At 35.6% G+C, this 23,474-nt stretch overlaps 1 protein-coding gene, 1 long non-coding RNA gene and 1 pseudogene across 4 annotated transcripts in view; 1 reads left to right on the top strand and 2 right to left on the bottom strand.

Annotated features, from left to right (window-relative positions):
* Positions 1–23,474, top strand: part of LOC140845161 (uncharacterized) — a 111,086-nt gene that overhangs the window by 60,349 nt on the left and 27,263 nt on the right. The window contains exons 1-2 of one of the 2 annotated variants that reach the window (XR_012123881.1): positions 12,344–12,801; positions 16,442–16,533. This is a non-coding gene — a long non-coding RNA (uncharacterized lncRNA). Of the gene's footprint in view, positions 1–12,343; positions 12,802–16,441; positions 16,534–23,474 lie in introns of those variants that run through there. The other variant, XR_012123880.1, reaches the window with a different exon arrangement.
* LOC140845160 (small integral membrane protein 18-like) lies at positions 1,313–12,785 on the bottom strand. 2 transcript variants are annotated; one of them, XR_012123879.1, is made up of 3 exons: positions 12,666–12,785; positions 6,678–6,761; positions 1,313–1,389 (listed from the first exon to the last, which is right to left on the bottom strand). XR_012123879.1 is itself a non-coding variant. In XM_073218909.1 (3 exons), the coding sequence occupies exon 3, from the start codon at positions 6,237–6,239 to the stop codon at positions 5,928–5,930; it is 312 nt and encodes a 103-aa protein (XP_073075010.1). In that variant the 5' UTR covers positions 6,240–6,261; positions 6,678–6,761; positions 12,666–12,785; the 3' UTR covers positions 2,313–5,927. The 2 variants fall into 2 exon arrangements, 1 of the variants encoding a protein (XP_073075010.1); XM_073218909.1 differs by lacking the exon at positions 1,313–1,389 and adding an exon at positions 2,313–6,261.
* LOC140844849 (large ribosomal subunit protein eL30 pseudogene) lies at positions 15,681–16,393 on the bottom strand (annotated as a pseudogene).

Below are 23,474 nucleotides of genomic sequence, written 5' to 3'. Positions count from 1 at the left end.
AGGCACATGGAATCATATACCCTCTGGCCTGAGACCTTGAAACGTAGTGAGGGTGTCTCAGTCCCATGTGCTACTAAGGACAATAAGGACGGTTAAGAGGATAGTCCTGAAAGCAGTGCCATGGACTTTAACTTATTTGAGAAGGAGAATGGATTGCAGGAGATTATCAGAGGGGCCAAAGTAGGGAGCCCAGCATAGCTGAATTATTTCAGATATAAAGAGATTACTGTGAGATTAAGGAAAAAAAAGGTTAAATCTGTATTATTACCAACAAAGAATCATGACATACCAACAAACCTGAAGCAAAAGAAAGAGTTCAAGAAAAAGAAAAATCAAAGTTAAGTACAAGTTCTTGAGTCTAGGGTCCCAGAAAAGCAGTTTTGGAGAAGGGAGACAGTTTGGAAGAGCCAAGGGTGCTATTGGCAGATATGGTATACATACACCATAAATGAAATGAAAGTGGTCACTTTATATAAACCAGAATATTTGATTAATCAGAGTATCCCATTCCCCAATATACTGAATAGCAAGCCAAAACAAAACAAACATGATTCTGTTTTCAGGGACAAATTGTTGATACTGCCAGTTTTCTGAAAAAATATATATAGTGCTTCCAAGATAAGAAATTATTTTAACTTTGTAAAATGTAAATACACCACGGCGGTGTAGTTTTAAACTAGTTTGAATTAGTTTCTATTAAATTCCACCATACCATTTCCAACATGATACAAAATGTGGGGTTTCTGAGATTGGAGCCTCTGAATTGCCATTTTCTTAATACCTTCCCCAGCAAAGATAATTTCACAAGGAGGCACTCAAAAAATGCTTTTGAATTGTATCATCCTTTTATGTTTTGTTTCAAATTCTTAAACCACTTCACCGTGTCCAATTTTTACTACCTATTCCATTACAATTGTCTTTTCGTATTTTCAAGCGCTTTTATTATTTCTCGCCTGTATCTCATTTCTCATTTCCTCCCAAACTTTGTTCCCTTGTGGATAAAGTATCTTTTTATTCCTTTGGCTCTTACTCCAGGCATTTCACTTTCTACTTCTAAAAGAAGTTTTTGTGCTTTTTTCAAGTGGATTATAGAATCTAACTGCCAACACCCTTCTATATTGAGTTACAACACAAAAGCAGCTGATGTAAAACAACCAAACTAATAAGCCATTCATTCATCATTCTATTGCAGCTTGGTAATCCCTACTTTCTTCAATTATAAATGATCTCATTACACTATAATGTCATTACAATATGTCTAGCTTGATCGTCATCAATCAGTATTTTAGAAGAAAAAAGCAATCTTGGACTCACCTACCTGAAATGAAGCTTCACAATCATACCATTAGAAAAATTAGAATGACAGGTTTCAGGGCAAGTCAAAAATATCTGTTGAAACAAAAAAGTTTCATATCCATTGATTGAGATATTTATTTTATCAAATTGAAATGCCTGCATTATTTATAATAGCAAAAACATGAAAAATGTTACTGACATGTCCTTCAAAAGGACAATGGCGTAACATATTATATGAAACACTGAATATATAAATGAACAATGGCCAGACCGTATGTGATGATAGAACTCTGACCCAACAACCAGTCCAGGAAGCCAAGCAGAAATCTCCACAGCAGGCAGCCCAGAATGAGCAGGACTTTGTGACTGCCAGCTTCCCTATTTTTTAGTGCCAGCTTCCAACTCAGGATCAACCAGAGAAAGCCAAATAAGCTCCCAAACCAAACACATAATGCCTCCAGTTAGCCTGCTTCCAGCTTCTCTATGTCCCCAGGCTCTAACCAGTACACCCCAGGTCTTTCTTTCTTTTCACTATAAAGTTTTCGCACTCTGTGCCTGTCTTTGAGCATCTACCAAATGCAAGCGATGGTAGTTAACTCCCTTGTCCTAGCAAGCTCAGAGTAAATAAATTGTTTGTTCTCATTTGGGTGGTCTTTGTTTGGTCCCACATATGGGCGATCTCCATTTAACAGAATAGCCTACATCTTTTAAAAAGAATCAGAAGACATATTTTTAGAGGACAAAGCAAGATACACTCAATAGGAACTCTGATACACTTTAGAACACAAGTTAGATCAGTATCTAGTAAAACTGAAGATGCACCTACTTACTCTATGACTAGATTAGTTCAGTCTTAGGCAAAAATACTAGAGATTTTTCTTGCACATAAACACTAGGTATAAAAATATCAATAGCCTATTTCTTTGTAATGCAAAGAAAGAAACAATTCAAATGATCATAATTGGATGATTAGATCAATAAACTGTATTACAGTCACACAAAGGAATCCTATGGAGCTTCAAAAATTGATAAACAAGAGCTGTATGCATTAACATCAGTGAATCTTGAGGAAACAAGGTAACTTAGAATACATGTAGAATTATACCATTTATATGCACATCAAGCCAGACAAAATTTTAAAACCTATGGTTTTAGTATACTATAAAAATAGTAAAAATATAAGGAAATATAAAGAAAAGCAAAGAAATACTTGAATTTAAGACAGTGAGGAAAGAGAAGTTTAATTTGGAAGAACATACATACAGCTTCAAGAATATTGATGATGTTCTATTTCTTAAGATTTTTTTTACCACTCTTTAAAATGGACATTTATACATTACCTATATTTTTGTATGCATGCTTTCTATCCTGCTAAAATATTTTTATTAAAAGCAAGTTACATATTCTGAAATTCCTAAGAAAAGGCACAGAACTTAGAATAGCTAAAATAATTTTGAAAAACAACAAAGTAGGAGAAATCACTCCCCAGATGTTAACATTTACTTAAGTATGTAATAAGGAGAGTGGGGTATTGGACATCTGTAGGCCAAAGAAAATGAGCCTTAGTCTAAATTCCACATCACACAAAATATTAACTCAAAATGAATCATGCACTTCAATGTAAAACATAAAATATAAAACTTAAAAAAAGCATAGGAGAAAATATTCCTTATCTAATTGCTAGACAGAATCCTATGACACCAAAAACATGTATGACCCATAAAAACAAGAACTGAAAAACTGTATTTCATCAAAATTTAAAACTTTTGCTCTGTAAGAGTCCCTATAAAAAGGATAAAAAGACAAATTTCAGACTGGGAATCATTTTGCAGTTCACATATCCAACACCAACAAGGGATTTGTATCTAGAATATATGAAGAACTCGCAAAACTCAACAGTTAAAACAAAAAAATCTAATTAGAAAATGGGTAAGACATAAAGAGACATTCCCACTGCATTAGTACCACTGCCATAAAGAAATATTGCAGATGGGGTATGACTTGAACAACAGAAAGTTATTTCCTCAGAGCTCCGGGGCCGAGCAGTCCCCGATCACAAAGTTAGCAGGCTTGGTTTCTTCTGAAGCCTCTCTCTTTGGCTCGCAGATGGCGGCTTTCTCACTGTCCTCACGTGATCTTTCCATTGTGTGCTCGCATCTCTGCATCTCTGTGTGTGCCCAAATTTCCCTTCTTATAAGGACACCAGTCTGAGTGGATTAGGGCCCACCCTAGAGGCTTTGTTTTCCCTTAATCATGTCTGTAAAGGCCCTATACAACAGTCACATTCTGAGGTGCTGGGGGCTAGGACTCAATATGTGAATTAGGAGGGGACATACTTCAGTCCATAAATAACGTATACAGATGGCAAATAAGCACATGAACAGAATTTCAACATCATTAGTTATTGGGTAAGTGCAAATGGAAATCATGATATACCACTGCACACGTATCATGATGTGGCACATTTAGTTAAAGGCTGTTATTTCCAATTTTTTATTATTTGGAATAATGCTATTGGAAATATCTTTGTATCTTGAGCTTTTTTCTTTTGAAATAATTTCCCACGTGGCATTTCTGGTCTAAGAGCAGTTTCTGTATAGTGGTTAAGAACATGCTTTGGTTTGCTCATGGGCGCTAGTGAAGTAGTAGTATTAGGGTTATAAAATATGAGTCAGTACAGCCCTTAGAATGTTAAGAAATGAAACTTTCATATTTCTTAACAGCGGTTGAGTGGGTGCTATCTTTTGGCTCTTTTTTTTTTTGCAGTCTTTCCTGCATTGAGCATCTTAGCCCTTGAATGAAAACATGAGAAGCAAAGTGAAAGAACCAGCTCAAGAAATGCCGCTTAGCGGGTATACTAGGATGTTTCAGTTTGAAAATAGGCTGAGCCATCTTAGACCATGTTTCTTGCCAAACAGCAATTAAATTTTATGCAAGTGTACTGCTGACTTTCCTGAATATTTTGAGACTTTTTAAACACTAATCCTACATAAAACTTAAGTAAAAAGATGTAGAAGTTGTTTCTAATGAACTAGAAAATTACTGCTTTTTAGTAAGTAGGGACTTTATATATGAAGACTTTACGTATGGAAGTATTTAACTTTGGATTTAGATTTTAAATTGTCTTTTTATTACGAAGACACATGGAGGATAGTAGTACCCGTTTTAGCCCACATGGGTTGTGTAGATATAAGTTATTTTGGCATCATTAGCCTTGCTTATGTTTTTCCATTTACCTTTTGCTGTTTAATATTGAATTCTAGGACTCTTTTAACCACTTTTTAAAAAATTTTTATTTATGTTTATTATAGTTAGAGTGAGTTGCATTGTGGGAAGAAATGACATTGAAATTCCATTTTCTGAATCCTCATTCTATTTGTAAGTGAAATTTTTTTTTTGAGGGGGCATCTCTCATATTTATTGATCAAATGGTTGTTAACAGCAATAAAATTCTGTGTAGGGGACTCAATGCACAATCATTAATCAACCCCAAGCCTAATTCTCAACAGTCTCCAATCTTCGGAAACATAACAAACAAGTTCTTACATGGTGAACAAGTTCTTACATAGTGAATAAGTTCTTACATGGAGAACAGTGCAAGGGCAGTCATATCACAGAAACTTACGGTTTTGATCATGCATCATGAACTATAAACAATCAAGTCAGATATGATTATTCATTTGATTTTTATACTTGATTTATATGTGAATCCCACATTTCCCCCTTTTTTATTTTTAATGAAATGCTGAAGTGGTAGGTAGAGGCAAGATAAAGGTAGAAAACATAATTTAGTGCTGTAAGAGGGCAAATGTAGATGATCAGGTGTGTGCCTATAGACTCAGTATTAATCCAAGCTAGACAAGGGCAACAAAACATCCATGGATGCAGAAGATTTCTCTCAAAACAGGAGGGGTGAGGGTCTAAGCCTCACCTCTGTCGATCCCCAATTTCTCACCTGATGTCCCCCCTGCGACTGTGCCTGTCTTAGGTTGTTCTCCCTTGAGGAATCTTACCCGTCTCTGGCTAACCAGCCGTCTTCTGGGGCCATACAGGGAAATGTAAAGCTGGTAAGTGAGAGAGAAGCCATATTGTTTGAAAAGGTTAGCTTTTTACTTCTTTGCATATTTATGCCCTGTGGCTTCTATGAAGAATTATGATACTTGGTAATTTTCGATATGAGGCATGAATTCTACTAAAGGGTTGTAATTAGGAAGGAAGAAGAGGAGCCCCTTCGCGAGGCGCTGGGTTCTCGCAGGTGTGGATGTAGTCTGGCTGTTGTCCTGTGTCTTCTGGTCTCTCTTAGGAGGAGTTGTCTTTCTTGTATTTTCAAAAATATATGTGGTTTTGGGAGGAGATTTCCGCTGCTCTACTCACGCCGCCATCTTGGCTCCTCCTCTCTTTCAACCACTTCTTGAAGTGTCATTTTAAATAGATTATTCGCATTTGTGAAGTTTCACTGTACATTTAATGACACACACACAAAAAGTGCATATTGAACTTGTTTTACTCTTCTAGTAGAAATCTTTTAATCAAAGTCGAGTCATTTTTGCAATATCAACTGGCCTCAGAATTTTTTTTTTTTTAGTAGTTGAAGGCTGTTGTCAAAGATTTTCTTCACCTTAGGTAGAGCACTAGACCACTTCAATTTCATGTTTCCTAATGTTGTCCATCATACTTCTAAGAGGGTTAGGCTCGCTTTGCAGGTCTTTCACAGTTTTATTTTTTACACAGCAGCAGCAGTCAAGCACTTCATAAAGGAAAGCCAGCACTACTAAAGAGATCACTGTAAATATAAATAAAAGCAGAATGACAAAGCAGGCAGTGTTCCAGTTATCATGGAAAGGGTAAATTTTTTGGACTTGAAAACCAAGATACTGATAAACAGATGTGGTAGTTTCATTCCAGAGGCTAGAGTTCAGGGAGGCCATTCTTTGAGATTCCATTTCTTGTATTGCTCTTCTGAATCTATGCAAAGTAGAAAATGAGTATATGTACCCAAGCTCTACAGATTTCTCAATTCAAATCACAGTACTAAGGTTTTTAGTAAGTTTGTATAGGCAATGTGAATCTTCCCTTTTCTCTGCTAGAATTAATGCTTGAATGTAATTTTGAATTTTTCTCTGTGCTAATATACCCTGTAAGCTGTACTATATATGTATATATTTTTATATATATTATTTGTTAGACAAATATATATGTTTAAGATTCATATACAGAAATTAACTGCTAAAATGGGAAAAAAGCAGGTCATTTGGTTTAAAATGTGACAACAACAGTGTGGTCAGTGAGCTGTTACCTACAAAAAGAATCATAGTTAAGCCCATGTTCTTCAGATTGCCCTTGGAAAAGCTTTTCTCATTACCATTGTGGACCCTTCTCACCTTGTTGGTTCAGTGTATTTCTGCCTCCTGTTTTTACTCCTTTAAACTTCGAGGACAGGTGACATGAATCAGGAAATACTGTTTCTGAAAAACAGTAGACAAAGAAAAGCCAAGTAATGACAAGGCTAATAAAAATGTAGGTTAAAGTTGCTTAAAGTTGGTTTCAGTTTTGGCAATATAGTGACAATTATGTATATTACTGTATACTCACCATGATTAAGTGTAGTTACCAACTAGTACAGTACAGTTATTTCAGTATTATTATAGTATATTCCTTGTGCTGTACTTTACATCCCTATGCCTAACTTATTTTATAACTGGAAGTTTGTACCTCTTGAGCCCCTTATTTAGCCCATGCCCCATCCTGCCCCCACTGGAAACCACCAGTTTATTCTGTTTCTGAGTCTATTTCTGTTTTTTTCATTTGTTTTGTTTTTCAGGTTCCACATATAAGTGAAATCATATGGTATTTGTCTTATTTTTGACATTTCACTTAGCACACTACCCTGTAGGTCCATTCATGTTGTTGTAAATGGCAAGAGTTCATTTCTTTTAATGGTTGAATAATAAATATTGTTTTATATATGGGCCATTTCTTCTTCATCTATCAATTGATAGAATTTTTAAGCTTATTTTTAAAAAGTAAGATATTCATATACTAAGAAAGTTTTGGAAGATGAATAAAAAGCATAATTCTGTTTCCTTAATTCAGTGACTATTGTCAGTTGTATGAAGAAAGAACTTTTCATGGTTTTTCTTTCCTGTGTAATTGTAAAATAGACATTCAATCTTGTAAACAAATGTTTATTGATTACCTACTGTGTACCACATACTTTTCTAAGTGCTGGAGATAACTTGTGTGAGAGTTTCATTTAAAGAAAACTTAAAGGTAGTGCAGAAATGTAAGTATAATGAACTCCCATATGCTCATAATACAGCTTCATTGATCACCTCATGGCCAGTTTATATCTCTACCCACTTGCTTCCACCCCATAGGTTATTTTTAAACTAATCCCAGACAGCAAATTACTTCATCTAGAAATAGTATATATATTTTAAAAGGTGAGGACTTAAAAAAAAATTAAAGTATCATTGATATACAATTTTATGATGGTTTCAAATATACAACACAGTGGTTCAACAGTCACCCATATTATCAAGTCCTCACCCCCTCCATTGTGGTCACTCACTGTCTGTCAATGTAATAAGATGTTATAGAGTCATTAATTGTGTTCTCCATGCTCTGCTGCCCCCCATGACCTACCTATATTGTGATTGTGAATTATAGTGACCCTTAGTCTCCTTCTCCCTCCCACCCACCTTCCCCAACCCTTTCCCTTTGATAACTACCAGTCCCTTATTGGTGTCTGTGAGTCTACTGCTATTTTGTTCCTTCTGTTTTGCTTTGTTGTTATACTTCACAAATGAGTGAAATCATTTGGTATTTGTCTTTTTCCATCTGGCATTTTTCACTGAGCATAATGCCCTCTAGATCCATCCATGTGGTGGCAAATGGGAGGATTTCTTTTCTTTTTATGGCTGAATAATATTCCATTGTGTATATATACCACATCTTTATCTATTCATCTATTGATGGACACAGGTTATTTCCATATCTTGGCTATTGCAAACAGTGTGGCGATAAACATAGGGGTGCATTTATCTTTTCAAATCAGGGATTTTATTTTCTTTCGGTAAGTAAATTCCTAGGAGTAGAATTACTGAGTCAAATGGTATTTCTATTTTTAGTTTCTGAGGAACCTTCATACTGCTTTCCACAACGGTTATACCAATTTACATTCCCACCAACAGTGTATGAGGGTTCCTATTTCTCCTTGTTAGCGCATTCTTACAGAAAGCTGGGTTGCTATGTTGCACAGCTCCAGGGAGTACCATTTGTATTGTTTTGGGTGCCATTGATGTAGAACATGGTGTCAGTAGTGCCCAGTTGTGTAATGTGGATATCGTGGCTGTCTTGATAGGAGACCTCCCAACCTCTGCATTGTTGCCACCTCTGATTCTAATCACCATGCGCATAAGTAGTCAAGTGCCCCATAGAAACTGACCCATATGGAGGCAAAGGCAAGTCCTTTTTGACCCAGCCTTCCTAATAGTATGGTGTGTGTGTCTGTGTGTGTGTGTGTCTGTCTGTCTGTCTGTGTGTGCGCGCACGCGTGCGCACAGACACAAATGCCTAAATATGTTCAGCTTTGGAACTCCTTTAAGATTTTTAGCATTACTACAATGCAGAAAAATCGGGGGTGGGAGGGGTTGGTCAGCACATTGTTAAATTATTTTTACCTCAGTGTGAATGAATGTCGGGTCCTTTTTGGAAAGCAGAACTAACAGAAGAGAGAGAGAAGAAGAATAGGGCCTTGAGGAAATAGGGGACAGTTCCATTTCCTGACTTGGAAAAGAGCAGGAAGAATTGCTTGAAGGTCTAATAATTTTACCTGGGCTAACCTAGGACCTCTCCAGCACTTTCTGCTAAGGCCTTTACGACTGATTCCTTCTTAAACTCTGGGATTGCTTTTGAAGTTTTCTCTTCTAAATCTGGTATTAGAAGTGACTACAGGGAGAACAATATAGGGAGAGAGGAGACAGTACAGTGAAGCAGTTTTCACATTGCGCCCCTTAAATTGGTTTAATCTGCCTTATTAATGTTAAAAATGTTTTTTCACTATTGATTTCAGCAATATTTCACTGTTGATTGTTATAGCAATTTTAAATAAAAATGAAAAACTTCATCCAGTAACCCTAATCTCCCTAACATATCAAACTTAATTTTTTTCCTCCTAGAAATTGCTGTATCAATCTTTTAACTCATACATAGTTGAAACTATACTGAAGTTACTACCTTGTATTTTAACTTATTATCACACTAGGCCTTTTAAAATTTGTATTGACTATTGAACTGGGGAGAAGTTATGAAGACTTAATGAAGGTAATTACTATTTCCAATGAGATTTTAGAATGATTAGAAAGTTGGCTTAAGGAACTTTATATTCTATTTATTTTTGAGATACAAGTGGACAACTTTAATATTTTTCAGGCCTCCTTGCCCCTAAAAAAAAAAAGAAAGAAAGAAAGAAAAAGAGAGGAGAGGGGGGAACAAGTATTTGAAGTTGTACCCATCAAGGAGCTGTTTTGTTAAAATTAATGTAGCGTATCCACACAATTGAATATCATACACAAATGAGGTAACTACAATGTGATATGGAGGGTTTTATGATATGCCCTTAAGTGAAAGAAGCAAGGTGCAGGATAGTCTGTATAGGAAAGGGGGAAATAACATATTTTTACTTTCTTATATCTGCACAAAAATCTCAGAAGGGGGAATTCAGGTAATAACAATAACTTGTGGGGTTGCTTGGAGAGTAGGGGCTCAGGAATGTGTGTGAGGTTTCTTAAGGTGTACCTTGTTCTTAAGGTGTACTCTGTTAGGTTTTGAATGATTTGAATATATTACTCAAAACCCAAACTAACATATTTCAAGAGTATTCTTTGTCTTTTAAAAGTCTGCACATCTATTGAATACATCTGTTGAGTCTTCTGGATCACTTCTAAAACAATGACGACTGGGCTTAGTAAACACTTGTCATTTTGGTGAGACTGTGTACCTTATCCACACACAAATATGTGTATAATAATTATGCTTGCCATAATGACGATGGATAGCAGTGTGTGCCACCTGCAAGGGCTTTGTAAGAAGTGTTGCTAGAAACATCTAAGCAGTTTAAGAAAAGTATGTACAGGTCAAGTTTATGTGGCAAATGATAACAGTTTGCCTCCTAGAAGTGTATTGATAACTAATGAGCAGCTTTAAACATTCACTCTTTAGTTAGCTTCTGGGCGTATCTGGAAAAGTTAACCCTCTAACATGGAGTCATTTTCCACCTTATATTTAATGTGGTTCTTTCAAAGTACAGTAGAGCTGTAGCAATTTTTTGTGTTAAATTTAGGGTAAAATCTAAATCTTTTGATGGATAAGACAGATATGCAGCAAGATACTTGCCTTTAGGATTTTCTCATATTCTGAGATTGTTTTTTAAATCAAAATGTAAATTTATATTAAATAATGTTATAAACATGTTTATGAAAAAATAGAAAATGATAAAAAGGTAGGATAGTCTGTGTGTTTTTTTAGATTCCCAACTCCTTAAAATTTACTACAAGAATGGCAAGTATTAAAGTAAATACTGTATTTATTTTTAGTTTAAGTTACTTTTGATCTATTCTCTTCACCTATTTTTTTTTCTCCCTCTCATTTTAAAAGGCCCTAGTGAAATATTTATGGGGCTAGGACTTGGAACTGTTCTGGAACCTTGAATCACCAGGTCGGAATAAAATTAAGCTATTGTTCTATTTATGGTAAAAGCCCTCGAATTGAATTCTCTAGTGCCTTTAAGCATATCACTTTGAAATACGGTCATTTCATCAAAATGGCCTTTAAATATAGAACAACTGGTTTAGCCCTGGGATTTTCTGAGATAAGCCATGCCTCCAGTCAGTTCGGTAAAGCAGTCGTGAGCCTCCATCTGTGCTAAGTGTAGTTATATTACTAGTAAAATGTAGGCTAATGATTATAGTGTTAAATTAATGTGGGTAGTAGGGGCTTCTGCTTACAATTTACCTGAAATTTGAGTTACAAATTAACTGTTCTATTTCAGACTTTTTTGGGGGTCTCATTCTTTGCAGAGTAAGCAGGAATATTTCTAGGTAATTAATCATCTTGTGCTGAATGTGGGGAGACCTGTATCATGTCACAGCAACCTTTGGGCTCTATAAGGGATACTTTGCTCATGTTGTCTGAATGTTGGCTAAGAAATGGAAGGAATAAAAATTATGAAAAAAAATCATTTAAAATTTAAATGGATTTATCAGTGAAGAAAAGGGCAAAAGTTGGATCTTTAGGTCATCATTTATAGGTAATATGCTGGAACTCTAGCATCTACTAAGTAATATTTTAATGCTTGAATGTTATAAAATTAGAAATTGGTCTGCAGTTAATAGTAATTTTTAGTAGACATGAAAGGTTACTTTCATGAAAATAATCTTAACTATCTTAACAGGTATCGTGCCCTCCTCTCTTAACCAATTTGTCTTAGGACATATTTTTCTTTTAAAATGTAGTTCTTCAGAAAAACATACTATGTATTTATTTTGAGGATCAGTTTAAGAATAACTAACATTGAAATAGTGTGATCAATATATATTTTTGTGGCATATAAAAAACAAGGTTATTAAGGTTTTCATTTAATAATAGCATAACTTGTATATTACAGTAATATAGACTTTAAAATTTCACAACAATGGATTATTTTAATTAAAATGTTAGAAATGATCTAAAGCTCTATAAATGATCTCTTTGGTTACAGGAAATGCAGCCTACATAGTGATACCTTTAGGTTTTTTATTTTTTATATAAAAAAATCACAATTGTGATAATTACTTGACATTCTCTGTGTCTACACCCAAAGTTAACTAAACGATTTTGATCTGTTTTCTCATATTTGTTAAAATGTAACAAACTTTTTTGTAAGCGCTTTTTTACCAACCAGTATAATTTGCACATATACTCAGAAAGCTTTAGACCAGGACTTGCTTTTAGTCTAGATTTTTCTTTAAGAAAAACCCTTTGTTAAGACAGACCAAACTGCTGAAATGAAATAGCTCAGAGAAAATGAAATTAGCAGGTAACCACTTAACAAATACTTGTGGTTTACTCTAAGGTCTGGGTATAGATCAGGTTCATAGAAAATGTCATGAATTTTCCATTAAGGCACAGGTGGTAAGAGTGCTTATTAAATGGCACAAGGCAGTCTTCATATTTTCATAATGAAACCCTACCAAGCTATGAAATGAGTACATTGCTATTTTGGTTCTTTAGTAGGAACAAAGCTTTCTGCTTGTTTTTTACAGTAAAATATTTTTATATTGCATCATAAGGATATATATTACTAAATGAAAAGGATCATATAAACCTACCTCTTGTCTGGAAGGATGCTGTTGAAGCGGTGGTATCATCTGTTTGTAATGCAGTCTAGTGAACAGCCAAGATGGAGCTGTGCGTCTATTGGTTGAACCACAATGCAGCTGACACTTTCCTGTACGTTCATTTGCAGTAAGTCCTGCCACCCTTAAGAGTAAATCATTCATAAACTTGAATAGGGCTGTCTGGGGTATCAGCTGTTCCCCCTTTGCTTGCCTCATTTTTTTTGTCCTTAAGCTAAATTCCTGCATAAGAATTTGTTAGTAACAAATTGGGAATTCCTTAGTGCTCATAAAATTTCAGATGCTTCAGTGAATATTTCAGTATCAGGGTTAGAAGATAATGTCGGGAGCGATAGTAACCTAGGAAACAAACAGTCTAGGTTTATCAGCTTCTATTTCCTCCAGGAAGTGTGCATAAAAAAATCTCATAAATGTTCTTTTCTTTCAATACTTGTGTTTTATATAAATCTTGCCCTCTGAAAGTGATTATTTCTATCTGGTGGCTTGATTTAGGAGAAATTCTGAGGGAAAAGAAATAAAGTTTTCAGCTCTACTAGTTGGGAGAAGGTTAGATTTGGTAGGCATACTACCTACATTAAAAAACAGTCTGAAATTTAAATGGTTAAGAGAATCTCCAGCTAGATTTTTGGAGATCGAGTGTTTTTATTTATGGTGTATTTAGATTTATGGTCCAAGCGTAGCAGAATCAAGGTTTTAAATTACAGAATGGTTACTGTAACAGCAGACTGGGTAAAACCTTGCTATGCAGACTTTCTGAAATTATAGATAAATCAACATATCTGTTTCAGGGGCTGTAAAAGGGGTACATGGAAATAGTGTTATTACCTTTATTCATTTATTTGGCTAGTATTTATTGAGTGTTTAGTATGCTTAGCATTGAGTAAAATGCTGGAGGACCCATGGTAAATAGAACTCTGTGGTACATGGTTGACCCATTGTGTAGTGTTTATCCTTAACATACTGTCATTTGTTTTTCATAGTTTGCCCAGTTAATTCTTTTTATAGTAGCATGGGGTAAATTCAGTATTTTACTAGAGTTAAACAGAACATTAAATGTGCATGTATGAATTTCTTTACTCTGACAAAGCCAGTTTCTGATGGAAAAATCTGTGTTAAATGCTAGTTAATGATTTTCTTTTAATTAAGGTATCATTGACATAGAATCTTATGAAGGTTTCACATGAGCAACATTGTGATTTCAATATTCACCCATATTATCAAGTCCCCCCCACCCCATTGCAGTCACTATCCTTCAGACTAATATGATGCTGTAGAGTTAATTATTCTTTTACAAGAATCATTACAAGGTAGTGTCACAAGGTTTGTAACTGGATTTGAATCTATACTCTGGCACTTAACCACCTGCAGTTTTCTTATATGTAAAAGAGGACAGCAATACCTCCTAAATAGGGTGTTTGGGAGGGACTAAATGGGAAAATCATTTAGCATGGTGCTTGCCAAATATTAAATGTTGAGTAAATGTTACTATTGTTGTAAGTGTCCTGAGCATCTTGGATAAATGGGCCATGAAGGTAGTATTTCATAATTGAAATGATATGAAAGCACATCTGTAAGGTATTTTTTTTTAAATTAAGGTATCATCAATATACAATCGTACAAAGGTTTCACATGAGCAACATTCACCCATGATGGTTTCAGCATTCACCCATACTATCAAGTCCCTCCTGCCCCCAAACCACCCCATTGCAATCACTATCCTTTGGCATAGTAAGATGCTATAGAGTCATTACTTGTCTTCTCAGTGCTATACTGCCTTCCCCTATATAGTGGCTGCTAATTATAGTGCCCCTTAATCTCCTCTCCCTCCCTCCCCAGCCACCCTCTCCAACCCTTTCCCTTTGGTAACCACTAGTCCCTTCACCTATAAGGTATTCATTCTTATTGTTATTTTGGAAACATACTAGAATTTAATGTGCCATTAAGTTTTTGTCAAAATTGTGAGTTATTTATTTAATTAAAAGTGTCATTGATATACAATCTTATGTTGGTTTCAAATATACAACATAGTGATTCGACAGTTACCCGTATTATTAAATCCTCACCCCTCTAGTGTGGTTACTGTCTCTTAACTTATTAAGATGTTACAGAATCATTGACTATATTCTCTCTGCTGTACTGCCATCCCCATGACTAACATATTGTGATTGTGAATTACTGTGCCCCTTTATCCCCTTCCCCCACCCCATCTTTCCCCTTGGTAACCACTAGTTCATTCCTGATGTCTTTGAGTCTACTGCTGTTTTGCTCCTTCTGTTTTGTTCTAACAAAGTTATTTTTAAAGGAAAACTGCTTATGAAGTCTCATTTTAATCTCAAAACATATTCATTAAAGCCTTTTCACTAATCTCGAAGGAGTATTGTATCACCATCTAGAAGCTCTTCTTTTGGATCTGTGACAGTTGTTATATTTGACTTGCATTGTTCTAATACATTATTTTGTTTATTGTTTCTAGTTGGTGTCAGAGATTGACTCCTTTTATTAACCTATTCCTTGGGGACCAGCCACATGGGAACTTTATATAATATCTGATTGGATGTGTTTCTGGTAGAATGTGTACTTCTGAATGTTTTTCTAGTATTTGTGATGAATTTTTTAACTGTTCCTGCTTATGACTAATTGAATGCATTTGTGACTCAATGGTAGCATTAGGATTTAGCAACAAAGTGATAGAAGTTCTGAAATAATCTTCTACACAGATTGTTCCATGTTTCGTGCTAGCATCCATGTTTATGCAGTGGCAGTGGCTCTAATTCTTTCCCCTAATTTATCTCTAAAGTTTACTTTAAAATACTTACGGTATCCTTTTTATTTATTCCCACTAATTAATTTCCATATATTTAAGTTGATAAGCAGAAATTGATGTAGTAGTTGATAACTTGTTAATCTCCTAGAAGTAGTCTACTTCTCTCTCTTTTTTTCTTTTTTAAACAAACTCTGGCAGTTTTATTAAAGAAAAATTTTGATGATTTACTTTTCACCAGTCTGTTCTGGCATTCTTCTAATGATACCAGAATCAGCTGGGTCAGCGATGGCCCGTGTGCATACTCTGGTATTTTCCACATGCTGTGCCAGTTCAACATTATGGCCACTGTAGTGATGGACACCAGTTTTGGCCCACATGGCATTGTACTCATGACTGGGCAGCTGTTGGTGAGGATGAACAATTTCGCTTTGCCTTGTCTGGTCATTTTCAGAATCTGCATGTATACCAACACGTACTTTGCACTTTCCATAATGAGCTGGAGCCTGGAATTGATCGACTGCAGCGATTTTTTTTTTTTTTTGTCTTTGCGCCCACCATCTTCCTGCCTTAGGTGGCGGGGGAGGGGGTGAGAAAGGAAGCTACTTACTTCTCATTTTAAATGTTAGAAAGGCTCTGTGGATTAGATTGAAATTTGTTTGTCCTTTTGTTTAAAAAGCCATGCTTCTAATTATGCAGGAAATCTCATCAGATTTAAGGGAAGAGTAGATAAAGGTACTTAGGTGTTTTAATGCTTTTGAACTGTTTATACTTTGTTCCTATCCTCAGTGAGAAAATTGATAGCTTATTATACAATCAAAGGTTTGGAGTTTTTTGCCAGAATTTTTCAGGATAGAATTCAGACTTTTGTAGGATAGATAGAAAACTGAGAATAGATATTTCACCAGAGTTAAAATAATCTTAGCTGCTTAAAAGTCATAATCAATCTGATATCAAAATATAATTGTTTTTTGAAACTTGTTTCCAGATCATAGCAATGGATCATCTAACTTGAAAGCCCTGTCAGGAAGCTCTGGATATAAATTTGGTGTTCTTGCTAAGATTGTGAATTACATGAAGGTGAGTACTTTTCTCAAACAATAAAACTCTAACTTTTTGGCAGAAGAAGGGATTGGGATTTACAGAAGTAAATTTGTGTGTACATATTAAAATTCATCAAATTATGTGCAATTTATTATATGCCTGTTATACCTCAGTGAAACTGTAAATCAAGCCCTGTACAGTCTATCAAATTAGCATCCAGAGAGTCACCTAAACCTATGTAATTTACATTAATTCAGGTACACAATTAAAACCCACCATTTCACTGTAAAATTGTGCCCAGGCAGTAGGTACACAGTATGCCGTTGTGGCTGTCTGTCTGTTGAGGGGGACTGACATTTAAATGTCATGTTTTTTGCTGCTTAGATAATACAGTCTTCACTCATCTAGATGACCCTTTGTTTATCTAGAAGAGTGATCTTAAAAGTTTTACTTGTGTCGTCTGAAGCAATTTTAAAAAATAGTGTACCTCTGCACATATTTAAATTGACAATACAATTTTCAGTAAAAGTTTAAATTAGTGACCAAGGATGGACTCTCTGGCATACTGTAATTCAGTAAAATACATTACTTTTAAATTTTTCTAATGAACTCTAAGCGCTATTATTAATTTAAAATACAAAAAAGCAAAGTTCAGTAGTTGGAAATTTTAATTATTCTCCCTTTGAATTTGTATGCCCATTCTGTTACTCCCACTGAATTTTTTTAAATTGAAGAATCATTGATATACAATCTTCTGTTGTTTCAAGTATACAGCATAGTGGTTCAACAGTTACCCATATTATTAAATCCTCACCCCAATTAGGAAGATATTACAGAATTATTTGCTGTATTCTCCATGCTGTGCTACTGTCCCCATGACCAGCTTACATTATGATTGAGATTTTTTGTGTCCTTTTATCCCCCTCACATTCTTCATCCCTGACCCACCCCAAACCCCTCCCCCATGGTAACTGCCAGTCACTGTTCAGTGCCTGTGAGTCTTCTTTATCCATTCATCTGTTGATGGACACTTTGGTTGCTTCCATATCTTGGCTATTGTAATAATGTGGCAGTGAACATATGGGTGCATGTGTCTTTTTGAATCAGGGATTGTTTTCTTTGGGAAAATTCCTAAAAGTGGCATTACTGGGTAATATGGAATTTCTATTTTTAGTTTTTTTGAGGAAACTCCGTACAGCCTTCTACAGTGGTTACACCAATTTACATTCTCACCAAAAGTGTGGGAGGGTTCCCTTTTGTCCTCATTCTTGTCAACTCTTATTTCTTTCAGATAGTATGCATTCTAACTGGTATGAGGCAATAATACCTCATTGTGGTTTTGATTTGCATTTCCCTGATGATTAGGGATGTGGAACGTCTTGTCATATGTTTCTTGGCCATCTGTTTCTCTTTGGAGAAATGTCTGTTCACATCCTCTGTCCATTTTTTAATCAAGTTATTTGTTTTTTGTTGTTGAGGCTTATGAGTTCTTTATGTATTTTGAATGTTAACCCCTTATTAGATAAATTATTTACGAATATATTCTCCCATACTATAGAATGCCTTTTTGTTCTGCTGATGGTGTCCTTTGCTGTACAGAATCTTTTTAGTTTGATGTAGTCCCACTTTCTCATTTTTTATTTTATTTACCTTGCCTGAGGAGATGTATCTAGGAAAAATTACTCATGCTTATGCTCAAGAGATTTTTACCTATGTTTTCTTCTAAGAGTTCTATGGTTTTATGTTTTACATTTAGTTCTTTGATCCATTTCGAGTTTACTTTTGTGCATGGGGTTAGACAATAATCCAGTTCCATTCTCTTGCATGTACTGTCCAGTTTTTCCAGCACCAGTTTTTGAAGAGGCTGTCTTTTCTCCCTTGTATGGTTTCTTTATTGTATATTAATTGGCTGTATATGTGTGGGTTTATATCTGGGCTCTCTATGCTGTTCCATTGATCTGTGGGTCTGTTCTTGTGCCAGTACCAAATTGTCTTGATTACTGTGGCTTTGTAGTAGACCTTCAAGTCAGGGAGCGTAATCCCCCCAGCTTTGTTCTTCTTTTTCATGATGGCTTTGGCTATTCAGGGTGTTTTGTCATGTCATATGAACTTTAGGATTATTTGCTCTAGCTCAGTGAAAACTGCTGTTGGAATTTTGATAGGGATTGCATTGAATCTGTAAGTCACTTTAGGCAGGACAATATTAATTATTCCTATCCATGAGCAAGTGATACCTTTTCATTTTTATATGTGTCATCTTTAATTTCTGTCATGAGTATCATACAGTTTTTAGAGTACAGGTCTTTCACTTCCTTGGTTAGCTTTATTCCTAGGTATTTTATTCTTTTTGCTGTAATTGTGAATGGAGTTGTTTCCCTGATTTCTTTTTCTGCTAATTTGTTGTTAGTATAAGAATGTAAGAAATTTCTCTGTATTATTTTTGTATTGTGCAACTTTGCTTAATCCAGTATTCCAGTAGATTTTTTGGTGGTGTCTTTAGGGTTTTCCATATATATATATATATATATATATATATATATATAGTGTGTCATCTGTAAATAGTGACCCTTAAACTTCTTCATTACCAATTTGGATGCCTTTTATCTCTATTTTGTCTGATTGCCATGGGTAGGGCCTCCACTTCTGTGTTGAATAAAAGTGATGGGAGTGGGCATCCTTGCCTTGTTCCTGCTTAGAGGAAAAGCTTTCAGCTTTTTGCCATTCAGTGTGGTGTTAGGTGTGGGTTTGTTGTATGTGGCCTTTCTTATGTTGAGGTATGTACCCTCTATACCCATTTTACTGAGAGTTTTTATCATGAATGGATGTTCAATTTTGTCAAATGCTTTTTCAGCATCTGTTGAGGTGATCATGTGGTTTTTATTCTTTTTGTTAACATTTAACAAAAGGTTTGATTGATTTATGAATATTGTACCATCCTTGCATCCCTAGAATAAATCCCGTTTGGTTGTGATGTATGGTCTTTTTGATGTAGTTTTAAACTTGGTTTGCTAATGTTTTGTTGAGGATTTTTGCATCTATGTTCATCAGGAATATTGGTCTGTAATTTTCATTTTTGGGGTATCTTTGCCTGGTTTTGGTATTAGAATGATGCTGGCCCCATAGAATGAGCTTGGAAGTATTCCCTCCTCTTCTTCCTTTTGTAGTACTTTAAGAAGGATTGTTTATAGCTATTTAAATATTTGGTTAGAATTCAGCTATGATGTCATCTGGTCATAGACTTTTATTTTTTGGGAGATTTTTGATTACCAGTTCAATTTCATTGCTGCTAATTGGTCTGTTCAGATTTTCTGTTTCTTCCTGTGTCAGTAGTGGAAGGTTGTATTTTTCTAGGAAGTTTTTCATTTCTTCTGGGTTGTCCAGTTTATTGGCATATAATTTTTCATAGTATTCTCTAATCTCTGTATTTCTGTGCTGTCCATTTTGATTATCCTTCCTTGTTTGTGATTTTATGTGTGCACATTCTCCTTTTTTTCTTGATAAGTCTGGCTAGGGGTTTGTCTATTTTGTTTATTTTCTCATAGAACCAGCTCTTGGTTTGGGGTTTTTTTTTTTTTCTATTGTGTAGTTCTTCTCTATTTTATTTATTTCTGCTCTGATCTTTATTATTCCCTTCTTCGACTAACTTTGGGTTTCATTTGTTCATCTTTTCCTAGTTTCTTTAATTGTGAGTTTAGACTGTTTATTTGGGATTGTTCTTGTTTTTTGAGGTAGGCCTATAAGGCTATATAGTTTCAGAATCACTTTTATGGTATCCCACAAACTTTGAAATGTTGAATTTTGTTTTCATTTGTCTCCATGTATTGCTTGATTTCTGTTTTAATTTTTTCACTGATCCACTGATTATTTAGAAGCATGTTGTTTAGCCTCCATATCTTGGTAGGCTTTTTGTTTTCTTTATGTAATTTATTTCCAGTTTCATACAATTTCAGTCATGTCAAATTTATTTTAGTTCTTTTTGTGACCTAGTATATGATCTATTCTGGAGAATGTTCCATTTGCATTCGAGAAAAACATGTATCCTGCTGCTTTTGGATGGAATGTTCTGTAGATGTCTGTTAAGTCCCTTTGATATAGTATGCTGTTCAGTGCCTTTCTGTCTGTTTGATCTATTGATGTGAATGGTGTGTTAAAGTCTCCTCAAATGAATATGTTATAATCTATTTTCCCCTTTAATTCTGTATTCTACATATGTAGGTGCTCTGATGTGGTGTGCATAGATATTTATAATGGTTATATCCTCTTGTTGGACTGACCCCTTTATCATTATGTAATGTCCTTCTGTGTCTCTCTTTACTTTCTTTGTTTTAAAATCAATTTTTTCTAATATAAGTACTGGTACTCCTGCCTTTTTTCTCCCTGATTTGCATGAAGTATCTTTTTCCATCCCTTCACTTTTATTCTGTGATTGTCTTTGGGTTTGAAGAGAGTCTTTTGTAGGCAGCATATTGATGGTGTAAGATAAATTCTAACCAAAATAAGCAGGTGAGGAGAGGCCACAAAGGGCTAGGCAGTTTATTTGAGCACAGTCCCGGGCGTGATTCACCAGTCTGAAACAGGCTGGAGAAGTTGCGTGCAACCAGACAGGTGGGGAGTTTTTAAAGAAGATAGGGGGAGGCAGAGCATAGATTTACAGCTGTGTGAGGATTGGCTAGCCTAAGGCACCTTTTTCAGATTGGGAGGGGGCAGCAGCCACGGAGTTTGTCATGTCATCAGTGTCCGACATGCTCACCCCTCCCTCCAGTGCCTCCAACCTTACAGATGGGTCTTGTTTTTTTGTCCATTCTGTAACTCTGTCTTTTGGTTGGTGCATTCTGTCCATTTACTTTTAAGGTAATTATTGATAGATATGTACTTACTGCCATTTTATTATATTCTGATTGTTTTTGTAGTTCCTCTCCATTCCTTTCTTCCTATCTTATACCCTTCTCTTGTTATTTGATGGTTTTCTTTAGTGTTGTTATTGGATTTCTCTTTCTTAATTTTTTGTGTATTTATTACAGGCTTTAGGTTTGTGGTTACCATAAGGTTCTTGGATAGCTTCAAAACTATGTAACAGTCTATGTTAAGCTGATGATTGCTCTCTTCCAGATAGAATGTAAAAGTACTTTTTTTAATTCTTCCTCCTCCACACTTTGTTTTTGATGTCATGATCTGCACTTTTTTTGTATCCCTTGACTGGTTTTAGGTATGGTTGTTTTTACTAGTTCTGTTTTGTTTTAATTTTGTACTTGCTTGGTAAGGAATTGGTCTACTACCTTTACTGTGGGTTTATTTTCACTGCTGAAGTCTATTTAAGCTTAAGAACATTTCCATTTGCAGAAGTCCCTTTAACATGTCCTGTAGTGCAGTTTTAGTGGTCATAAATTCCTTCAGTTTTTGTTCATCTGGGAAATGTTTGATTTCTCCTTCAAATTTGAAAGATAATTTTGCTTGGTAGAAGATTCTTGGTTGAAGGTCCTTTTCAATACATTAAATATTTCATGCCACTCCATTCTGGCCTATAAAGTTTCTGCTGAGAAGTCAACTGATAGTCTGATGGTGTTTCCCTTATAAGTAATCATTTTTCTCTCTCTGGCTGCTTTCTGTACCCTCTTTTTTGTCATTAATCTTTGTCACTTTAATTACTATATGGCTTGTTGTCTTCCTGTGATTCCTTCTGTCAGGGGCTCTTAGCATTCCTTCCCCATACTGGGGAAGTTTAAACAGTTACTTCCTCAAAGAGACTTTCTATCCCTTTGTCTCTCTTCTCCTTCTGGTACCCATATTATGTGAATATTGTTTCATTTGGATTGACCACACAGCAATCTTACCATTCTTTCATTCCTAGAGATCCTTTTTTCTCTCTGCTCTTCAGTTTTGTTGTGTTTCTGGTCTCTAATTTCCATCTTAATCATTGTCTCCTCTACTTGCAGCAATCTGTTACTCATTCCCTCCATTGCATATTTCATTTCAGTTCTGTGTTCTTCAGCTCTCAGTGGTCTTTTTCAGCTCTTCTCTATGTTGATGTCCTCCCTGAATCTGGAATACTTTTCTGCAGACCAGTGAGCATATTTACAACTGTTACTTTGAAATCTTTATCAAGAAGATTGGTAATCTCTTGTTTCATTTAGCCCTCTTTCTCGTGTCTTACCCTATAGTGTTGTTTGGAACATATTCCTCTGCCTTCTTATTTTGTCAGGATTTCTGTGTTTCTTCCTTTGTATTAGATGTATCTGCTATCCCTCCTGGTCTAGAGAGTAATGGCTTTCTGAACAAGGCATCCTGTGGTGCCCAGAAGCTCAAGACTCCTTACTCTCTACTGCCTGGTTCTCCTTTGTTGCCCCACAGTTGCTGTTGGTGGGCTGTGGGCATGGCCGCCTTTCTGCCTGTCTGCCAGCAGTGGTCTCTCTCAGCCCACCACCACTCATGGCAGGTTGCCTGGCTGGCCCTTTGTGAGCAGAGCAGTGGTGCTTCTGCTGGTACAGTTGTGGGTGGGGCTGTCCTCTGCCTGCCCTGCAGCGATGTGGCACTGCTGGGCTAATGGGGTGGGTGGCCTAGGTGCGAGGATATGGGAGTCTGGGCCCTCCTACTGAATTTTATCATAATATATATTTTTATGCTTGGAAATCTTACGGATCATCTACCAAACTTTGCTACGAAATTAGAAATTTTTTCTTGTGACTGTAAGACTCACATAATAAAAACATTTTCTGTTTGTGTTTTTGCAATTATTAACACACAGTTGATTGGCACAGAGTTGATTAGCGCAACTTACCTGTTACAATTTTGGTTAAAATTTACTTTGTATGTAACAGTGATTCAGCAGAAATCTGTTTTTTAATGAAATGTATGCAGCTGTCTCCTCCCTTTCTCCACTGGTTCCTGTATCTGGAGGTATATATTATTTATTGATAGAATGAAACAGGATTTGGCACCAATTTCTAGTCTTATTTTTAGATCTTGTGGGTTTAAGTGCT

Source organism: Manis javanica, chromosome 12 (assembly GCF_040802235.1).
Source record: "Manis javanica isolate MJ-LG chromosome 12, MJ_LKY, whole genome shotgun sequence".
In the NCBI taxonomy this organism is placed as follows: domain Eukaryota; kingdom Metazoa; phylum Chordata; class Mammalia; order Pholidota; family Manidae; genus Manis; species Manis javanica.
This window is presented reverse-complemented; position numbering and strand designations above follow the sequence as displayed.

Excerpts from the sequence above, each read along its gene's own strand:
- LOC140845160 (XM_073218909.1), bottom strand. The coding sequence starts at position 6,239 with ATGGAATCTCAAAGAATGGCCTCCCTGAACTCTAGCCTCTGGAATGAA.